Source organism: Aethalodelphis obliquidens, unplaced genomic scaffold (assembly GCF_003676395.1).
Source record: "Aethalodelphis obliquidens isolate GAN/ISIS:26980383/991018 unplaced genomic scaffold, ASM367639v1 scaffold69, whole genome shotgun sequence".
NCBI lineage: Eukaryota > Metazoa > Chordata > Mammalia > Artiodactyla > Delphinidae > Aethalodelphis > Aethalodelphis obliquidens.
Window position 1 is genome coordinate 2,337,904 of NW_020838013.1, and position 9,758 is coordinate 2,347,661.

Below are 9,758 nucleotides of genomic sequence, written 5' to 3' on the forward strand. Positions count from 1 at the left end.
GGCTCACTAGTTGTGGCACACGGGCTTAGTTGCTCCACGGCACGTGGGATCTTCCTGGACCAGGGATCGAACCCGTGTCCCTGCATTGGCAGGTGGATTCTTAACCACCGCTCCACCAGGGAAGTCCCTTGGCCTTGGCTTTAATTGGTAGAGCCCTTGGATAGAAAAGTCAACCCCAAGGGCAATTCTGGTTCGACGAGAACCAGGGGTTCACTTTACATGAATTAATTTAATGAGACAGTCTGGAGGGCTTTGTGGCTACAATCTGAGGCTGCCTGCATCCCACCCCAAGGCCCGCTCTTCCCACCTCTGCTTGGGTATTCCTGGGGGATGGGCACAGGGGGTGAGGATGAGCGTGATGCTGGGAATGCTGCAGTCCCGGGTATGACCACCAGGTGGCGGAGCAGCTGCACCCAGTCCTGCCCCCCGCAGCCCCAGAAAAAGAGAAAATACAAATAAAAAATTCCTTGGTCTGGAAGCGGAAAGTCAGTTGGAGATTCCGGGAACCTTCTGGCAAATCCAGGAGGTTTGACCTTCTCCTGTAAGCAAAGCTTAGGGGCGTCTATGACAGGCAAATGGCAGGGAAGAAGAGAACATTTTTTAAAGCATATGGAAGGAGGAGGTAGAAGGAGAAAAGAATTCTCTCGAAGACCCTGGGATTTCAGTAGCCACCTCTAGCCCAGCCACTATCCAAGGGAGGCCTGGGTCCTAGTGCAGCAGAATCACCTCAGGGCTTATTTTTAAATGCAAATTCCTGGGCCCACAGGGGAACGGCATTTTCACCAGCACTCCAATGGTTTCTGATCCTGGCTAAGGTTTGAAACACCAACACGGCAACACTTCCTTTCCCAGGTCAGAAACCAGGGGCCAGAGAGAGGAGGTCACTGCTCAAGGTTATGGCCCACGGGTCCAGGCCTTCCCCTGTGATGGTGTTTGCACGAACCTAGGCAGGAAGCACGATTCTTTCCATGTAACATTTGGCCTGGGATAGTTTTGGAGGGGCTGCTCCCATTCAGCCCCTCTCTCCTGGCCTCCTGGGCTTTAGTTTGGGCTGGTTCTCTCCCCACCTCTCTATTTGCTATTTTAAAATTCACAACGAGTTCCTGCCCGAGAGGCAGCGGCCCGGGCTTTGAAATCCAGGCCCAGAATCCGGACTCCCGGCTTCCTGGCTGGGCGCCATCTTGGCTGGGTTCCCCAAGCACTCTGGGGAGCTTCTGGGAAGTTTAGGGTCCAGACACCTACCCACACCTCACCCACACTTCCAGCGCTCTTCACACATCTCTCCGGAACTGACTCAGCCAATTCTTCTTGCACCTGGGAGGCCCTAATTCTGACCTAAAATCTGAATTCCAGCCTTTAGCTGGGATTTAGAACATGACAAGCTAGAGACCAAACAGCAGCTAGCCAGGGGCCTCGGAGAGAGCACAGGCTGTGGTGTCTGGTTCGAATCCTGATTATGCTGTGTGACTTTGGGCAAGCTGCCTGCCCTCTCTGAGCCTCAGTTTCCTTGTCTAGGGGAATCAGTACTGTTTCTCTCCTGGGCTGCTATGAGGAGGGAATGAGAGAGTGCAGGCAGCGTGGTCAGCATGGAGCTGAGCACACAGCAAGCCCTTGGTGCCAGGAGCAGCTGTTACTAAGAGGCATAGCGCAGGGTGGGGCCCTGGGGCAGGGGCTCCCCGCCTCCTCACACCAAGCTGGACTGGCATCAGACACTGGGTCGGGGGGGGTGACTTTACTCACTTCCCCAGTCTGCTCAGCTCCAGGGCCCACGAGGGCCTTCTAAGGGATGCCAGGAAATTGTAGCCTTGGTTTCCAACCTGGGGGAGCTTACAATCTAATAAAGGCAACTTGGAACCTTGAAATGGAAATTTCCTGAAATAGCGCGTCTGTGAGCTGGTCTCCCCATGCTGCCTGGTAGGAGGCACACGGTAAGGAGGGACAGAGCCCAGGCCTGGGCCCTCCTGCCAGCTCCGCGCGCCCACGCCCACCTCCCCCGGCCTCCCTGCAGCCTCAGGGTGGTGGAGCCCCGCTCGAGAGGCTTCTGTGCTTTAGCAAGATGAACTGATTGGTCCAGGATGGGTGAAAGTTCGGCCAACAGTTTCCTGATTAGAAGGAGGGCATGTAGAGGGTTCTGAAAGTTCAGACTGAAGGATGCTATCAGGTGGCCCATGGGGAGCTGCTGAGGCCTATCTGAGTAGCTGAGCCTGCCTTTCTCCCCCAGGATTCCTTGCTGGGATTTAACTTTAACCGTGGCAACGAGGCCACGGCCCGGTTGATGTTTCTTCCACAGCTGTAATTCAGTAACATCACGACATAGAGTCTTTTTTTTTTTTTTTTTAAGCTTCTTGACCTTTTATTCTTGGTGTTGGAGAACAGGGTGCCCCAGATGCCCCAGTGAGTCTTATTTCCTCTCCAGAGCCGTGGAGCGTCTGAGCGGCCATTCCTAGAAGTTGGGCAGGGAGGGGTTTCTTCAGAGTATATTGGGCATCTCGGGACACACTTGACTAGCTGCCGGACAGCTGCCCCACCCCCACGGGGCCGAGTGGTGAGCGGAAGCAGAAGGTCTGGAGATCCTGCGCTTGCTAGTGGTTCTGGGCAGCAGGCTGGTTACTCACCAGCTCCCTGACCCCCAGGAGACCTGCTCTAGGTGCCGGCATCTCTGTCCATGGTGTTCACTGAGCTCCTGGAGCAGGCTGGGGGTGCGGGCTTCTTCCAGGCCCTGCAGGTCCTCACCTTCTTCCTCCCGTCTGTCTGGGTGCCCATCCAATTAGTTGTGGAGAACTTTTCAGCTGCTGTCCTAGGCCACTGCTGCTGTGCCCACATGCTGGACAATGGCTCTGAGGCCCCCGGAAACCTCACCCCCGAGGCCCTCCTGGCCGTCTCCATCCCACGGAGCCCCAACCAGGAGCCCCACCAGTGTCTGCGCTTCCGCCAACCACAGTGGCAGCTCCTGGACCCCCAACGCCATGGCCACCAACTGGAGCGAGGCTGCCACGGAGCCACGCGTGGACGGCTGGGTCTACGACCGCAGCACGTTTACCTCCACCATCGTGACCGAGGTGAGGGCCTCCCCCCGACCCGCCCCAGCCAACCCCACCACTTCCTTCCTTCCCAGCCTCCCAATGACTGGGAAGATTAGATAGACTGCATCACCGCTGTTGAATGCTATGCCATTCCCTCAACACGTAAGTACTGATCACTTGGGATGGCCTGGACTCTGATCTAAGGCTAAGGTTGCAGGATGGACAGGGAGGTTTCTAGGAGCTTACATTCTGCTGGAGAATTCAGAATTAGTCAGCATTTAAACCAGTAATAACAGCAGAACAAGTCCATACCTCGTGCCCTTTAAGTGGCAGCCACCGTTCTGATGCTTTCCCTGTCATCACAATTTCACAACCACCTCTTGAGGTGGGTTTTATTTTTGACCCCGTTTAATAAGTGACAAAACCGAAGCCCAGAGAGGTTAAGTGATTTGCCCCAGGACACACAGCTAAAGCACACTCGAATCTGGTTCAACCCGGGCAGCCAGGCACCAGAACTTCTCCATCACTTTCTGTCCTGCCTTGAGTCTCAAGGCCCCTGCGTCGTAAGTGAGCACAAAGGAGACAGCAGCTCCTGCTAGTAGGGAAGGGAGAGGCAGGCAGGGAAGGGCTCTCCGAAGAGGTGACATTTAAGATGAGACTTGGATTATAAGAGAAGGAATCAGGGACTTACTTAGTGGCACAGGGGTTAAGAATCCACCTGCCAATGCAAGGGACCCGGGTTCCAGCCCTGGTCCAGGAAGATCCCACATGCCTCGGAGCAAGTAAGCCTGTGAGCCACAACTACTGAGCCCATGCACCAGAACTACTGAAGCCCGAGCGCCTAGAGCCCGTGCTCTGCAAGAAGAGAAGCCACCGCAATGCGAAGCCCACGCACCGCAATGAAGAGTAGCCCCCGCTTGCCGCAACTAGAGAAGTTCCGTGCACAGCAACGAAGACCCAACACAGCCAATAAATAAATAAATAAATAATTTTTTAAAAGACAGGGAAGGAATCAGTCACAGGAAGTTCGGGAGGAAGCTTAGTTGGGACAGAGGTCCAAGTAGGAGCTTGTCTGGGTGTTGAAAGAGCAGAACCTGGCACAGAGGGTGAGGGGTCCGGCGATGGCCGGGGCGTGTGGGGAAGGGGCCTGGATTTTGTTTAAGTGCAAAGGAAAGTCATTGGAGGCTTTGGGACTAGGAGGTGCTGTGATCTGATCTGCATTTTCAAGAGGTGACTTTGCAGGGTGAAGAATGTCCTGTGGGGTGGGGGCTCCTCCTGCAGCGGTTCAGGCAAGAGAGGCGGAGATGGAGACGGAGCCGTGGGCGGAGCGTCCAGGCCTCCGTGAAAGGAAGAGAGGCGGAGATGGAGAGGGAACCGTGGGCGGAGTGGCCAGGCCTCGGTGAAGGCAAGAGAGGCGGAGATGGAGAGGGAGCCGTGGGCGGTGCGGCCAGGCCTCGGTGAAGGGAAGGGCTGACTTGGGGGGAGAGGTGATGGGGCCAATGTTCAGGCGATGTCTGTCTGGTCCACGTCAGGCAGCAGGAAAATCACGGTGACACGTGCTTAGCCATCAGTGCTCAACTTCATGCCCTGTAAGAGAAGCATCCGTACAGCCCCATTTCTGGAGGAGACGGGCTCTGCCAGGTGCAGGAACGCCCCCAGGGGCACCAGCCTGTCGGTCATCAGCTGACTCAGAATTCGAGCCTGTGGTTTAACTGCCACCCACCACTGTCCACTCGGAGCGGCCGTCACGCCATCAGACCCAGAGCCGTGTCACATGCGCCACGCTGTGGGGTGCCAGTGGGAGGCTGAGCCCCGCTGCCCGCACCCCCCTTCCACCTGGGTCGCCTGGCCTTAGGAATCTGGGGAACCCATGCAGGGTGGCCGGATCCCCTCTGGGGGTCCTGGACCTTCCTCTGCCACCCTGGCCCTGCTATTCCACACCCCCTGAGCCAGGCTGATGCACCCCCCCTTCTCTTCCAGCGGGACCTGGTGTGTGACCACCAGGGCCTGAAGCCCCTAGGCCGATCCGTCTACCTGGCGGGGGGCCATGGCGGGTGGAGCACCTGGGGCCTCCTCTCCCACCAGTGAGTATCTCTCCCCTTCCCAGCTCCTTCAACAGAGTGAGCATTGTGGGGACAGAGGTAAAGAAATGTCCAGTGAGCGTTCGCGTTTCCTAAGAGAGGGCCTCCCCTGGTCTGGGGTCTGCGTCCCAGGTTCCCAGGGAGCCAAGAACCCAATGTCTGAACCTCAATGCCAGGTTGAGCTGAGAAATTGCCCTGAACACTGGCTCTCATCTTCAGCTATTGCACCAAACTTTATTGAGCACCTACTGTGTGCCAAGCACTGCACAGCCCCTGCCCTCAGGGAGCTGATGGTCTTCTGGGCATAGACAGACCCCTCTTTCTTTTAACTCCAAGTACATGAAATGTAACGAAATAGAAATACTCCTCTCCTCCCCCATCATCCTCCCTCCACTGCCCCCCAGCACACCCCTCCTAAGGTGGAGCATCAGAACGCTGTCCGGGACCTGCTCTCCGTCCGCGGTCCCCTCCTGCGTGGGGCGCCGCTGTCCAGTGCTGAAAACGCCCACGTTGCACCCCCTCAACTGCAAACTGGGTTTGCAGTTGTAAACCCAACTGCAGACTTGGACGCACCTCACACTTACAGCGGTCAATGCTGAGCCGCTGACTCTCCACCCCCAGCGCAGCCCCCTCCGCACCAGACTCCATCCTGGAAAACAGCCCCGCGGGGAGCCAGCCCTGTGCTCCCTCCCTCACCGCCCACACTCATCCTCCAGGGCACAGCCCCAGCCCAACGCCCCACGCCCCCTGTCCCCCGCCCAAGCCACCGCGCTCTCTGGCCCTGCTACGGCCTCCTCTGGGGTCTCCTGCCTCTACTGGGCCTTCTGTTCTGCTGCAGAGCTCAGAGTGACTTTGCAAAGGCTTATATTGGATCTGGTCGCTGCCCAGCCTGAGGTCCTCTGGGCTCCCACACCAAGGACAGTCCCCACGCACCCCAACACCCCTGCTCAGCACTTGGCCTCTCCCCCTGAGCCACGCCGGCCCCTCCTGGGGCACCGCTGCTCCCGTCCAGCCCACAGAACCCACTGAAGCCGGGGGCCGAGCCTCGCCTAGAGGTTTCTGCCCATGGCTGCTTCGTGCCCAGCACGCAGGCCTCAGCTCCAGGCCACTCCTCAGAGGCCTTTCCGGCTTCAGGCACAAAGGTCCCACTGTCCTGCCCACGCACCCCATCACAGCTCCCGGCTCTCTCTGCCGGTGCCCAGCTTTCGTGAGCTCGTTTACTGTGTGTGTCCCCAGGAGAACGTAGCTCCAAGGAGGCAGGGGCCTTGGGGCTGTATCCTCAGTGCCCAGCATACAGCACACAATCATAATACGCTGGATGCATGAATGGTTCCAGACTCTGGGCAGTGCAGGCTCTGGGGCCTCACGTGTCCCAGCTTCTTAGAAGGCAGGTTTGTTGCTTCTCTAGGCTTCCTCCTGTGAGTGGGGACCCTGCCACCTACCCACGGGGTTGTGATGATTGAGTTCATCACATGCAGAGCTTGGGCCGGGCCAGCACTGTGGTCGTTCTTTGTGGGCCTTATGTTATCCTGAGCGTAGCGGGGAGTCTGAACAGCGAGGCAGGAGGTGGTCCAGTTTGCACTTTCAGAGGACTGGCCGCCATGCCTCCACTTAGCCGTCCCCAGGGGCCACCCACACCTGGAGCCAAATCGCAATCAGTCTGAGGGTCACCTGGTGAGCCTGGGGTCAGCGCCAGGTGTCAGCCTCCAGACCTCACCCCGGATCTGGGGCGCGTGTCCCTGCTTCTGGGCGCTGCTCAGACAGGCAAGGCCAAGGTTCGCCCACATCTCTCCAGTCTGACTGACACATACTTCAGCTAAATGCAGGCAGTGGCTCGGGCTAAGCTGACCTCACTGGGGCTGAGGGCCCTCCGGTCACAGGCATGGGGGAGCCGCCTGGGTCACCCAAGGCCATGTGCGCTTAGCCTCCTGCCAGGCTCCTCCCTTGTTCAGCGTGTCCTCGTGAATCCCTGCATTTTACAGATGGAGAAACTGTGGCCCAGAGAGCAAGGCGGCTGCCATTTTTATAACAAATGCACTCTGTACGTGGTCCTAGGAGATCCGAGAAGGAGGTGCTGCCTGCACTGGCAGGTGCTCCGGCAGGTGCCCCAGCCTCCTTCGGCCCTCCGGCGGCAAGTCCCTGCCTCTATGCCAAGTCCTCAGGGCCCCTCTCCAGGCCCCCACTGTGCTTGTCTCCCGAAATAGTTTGGGCGGAAGCCTGTTCTGAGCTGGCGCTGCCTGCAGGTGACGTGGCCAGCATCAGCCCCATCGTTGCCTCCAATCTCCTTGTCTACGATTTTTGAGCACTTTGGGATTGTCTGGCATCATCCTGACCTCGACAACGCTCAGTGGATCCCTTGATCACCTGCCCCAGCCCTGTCGGGGAGGGGAGGCGGGGGCTCAAGGCCACTGCACGTGGCCCTCACCTGCTCATCTGCACCGCCTTTCAGTGGTGGAGTGGACCACGACCCGCACGAGGGCCGTCACCGTGACGATCCTGAGATGCACCTACAGCATCGGCCAGACGGCCATGGGCAGCCTGGCCTTTGCCCTGTGGGACCGGCGAGCCCTCTAGCTGGTCTTGTTGGTGCCCTTCTTGGTCATCTTCCTGATATCCTGGTCAGTGCAGCTGGGGCCTTTTCCCTTGGGGAGAACATCACTGAACGGGAGGGGGACCCGGGGTGAGAGGGGCCCTACCACTCTGGCTGGCCACGGCTCCCAAGGTGCCGTGACCATGGAAGAGAATGATGTGAGCAGACCCCACTGGGGAGAGACATCCTGGGGGCTCAGAGTTCCGGGGTGGGCATTTCAGCCAGGGGTCCGTGGTTCCCTCCAGCCCACTGACCTCCGGGCCTGAGGCTGGGGGCTCCGTTCTTCCCTCACATTGACAACCAGCCCCCCCACACCCACCAGCTTCACTCCCTCACATCACTTGCCCAGCCTGCGGACCTCCAAGTCAGGCATTGGATATGGAAAGATATTATCATTATTATTTTCAGTGCTGCGAAAATCCCTGAGGTCTGGAAATACCTGCTTGGGTGGGGACTAGAAGAAGAGGTACAGGGAAATAAACACAAATTCCTGTCCTCATAAGTTCTCTTGTGCCCGGGGGCCAGAGTTGAGCAGGTCTGCTGTGGGGTGTAGAGAAGACTGAGCACTCATTCATTCATTCTCAGATATTTATTGCACTCCTGCTCTGTGCCAGACTTGGCTTTAGGCACTGGGGACCCATCAGCAAATAAAAGAGATCATAGATCAAAAGTCACCGACTACATGGAGGTTTATGGTTTCAACAGGACCAGGAAGAAAGGAGGAAGACCATCCCATAGTTACACTGATGAAGCCGCCCTAGTCACACTGATTGGGTGGCTCCAGGTGCTGTTGATAACACCAGATGTATATCCACAGTCCTTCTAATGAGCAAGATGATGTTATCACTGCCACTTCCAGATGAGGGGCTGAGGCCCAGAGAGGGCCAGTGACTTGTCCAAGGCCGCGCAGTCACTGAGCGCCAGAGGCAAGATTTGAATCCAGGCAGGCTGACTCTTGTAAACGCCTCGTCAAACTGCCTCCAGAAGTTTTTCTTAGCTTCCCTGCAAACAGGGCTGAGCTCCTGCGGGCTGGGAAAACCCTGACCCTTTCAAAAGGAGATGCTTCTCCCTGCCCATCTGCCCCTGAGGCTGGGAAGAAGCCTACTACTTTCATAAAACCACTTGATTCTGGTTGGGGATGTTTTAAATGTGTGTGTGTTTTTTAAATGCAGCATGATGCAAGCTTTCTACCATAGAAATGACCCCAGAATCACCCCCATGTCCAGGCAGCCTGTGCGCTGGCTGAATGTGAGGCTTGGGCGGGCAGGTTCCTGGCAGCAGGGAAGCCAGATGGGGTGCCAGGGAGTGGGGGCTGGTGAAGAGGGCGGCCAGGCATTGGGACTCATCTTTATCCTGAGACCATCAGGGACTCCCCAGCCTGGTGGTGCAGAGGGAGAAGTGGCTGCCTTCTCCCCACTCCTGTTGCAGCTGGCAGGTCTGCTGCCCACCACCCCCTCCCCACATGACCTGGGGGCAGTGCCCAATCTACACGAAGAAAACAAAGACCCAGCCAAGCACCCGCTTCTCTAACTGGTGGCTGCCGGGATCCGCCCGATGGCTGATTACGGTGGGCAAAACAGATCGAGCGCTTCAGGAACTCAAAAAGGGGGCCAAGATAAATGGCCACAAGGAAGCCAAAAAGACACTGACTATAGAGGTGAGATGCTATTTGTGATACAGTGTGGGACATGACCCAGGGAAGGACATCCACGAATGTCTTATCATTATCACCAGCATCACCCCAATCTGCTCCAGCACCACCTCCATCAACACACCCACACCATCAAAACACCACCATCACTGTTGTCACTTTTGCCATCTCTATCATCACTATCACCATAATCATCATCACCATTATCACCATAATCATCACCATCAACCCCACCATCATCACCACCATCACCACCACTACCATCACCACCACTATTATCACCTCCATCACCACCACCACCACCACCACCACCATCACCACCTCCATCACCACCACCACCATCACCACCTCCATCACCACCACCACCACCACCTCCATCACCACCACCACCATCACCACCTCCATCACCACCA

The 9,758-nt window shown here is 57.3% G+C and overlaps 1 protein-coding gene across 1 annotated transcript in view; it reads left to right on the plus strand.

Annotated features, from left to right (window-relative positions):
• The first annotated feature begins 2,665 nt into the window (after positions 1 to 2,665).
• The window catches only part of LOC113611446 (solute carrier family 22 member 11-like), a 46,317-nt gene continuing 39,224 nt past the window's right edge, over positions 2,666 to 9,758 (plus strand). The window contains 7 exon segments of the mRNA XM_027090386.1: positions 2,666 to 2,956; positions 2,958 to 3,059; positions 5,004 to 5,111; positions 7,309 to 7,391; positions 7,393 to 7,451; positions 7,554 to 7,722; positions 9,210 to 9,351. Of these exon segments, the coding sequence (XP_026946187.1) occupies positions 2,666 to 2,956; positions 2,958 to 3,059; positions 5,004 to 5,111; positions 7,309 to 7,391; positions 7,393 to 7,451; positions 7,554 to 7,722; positions 9,210 to 9,351 (954 nt within the window).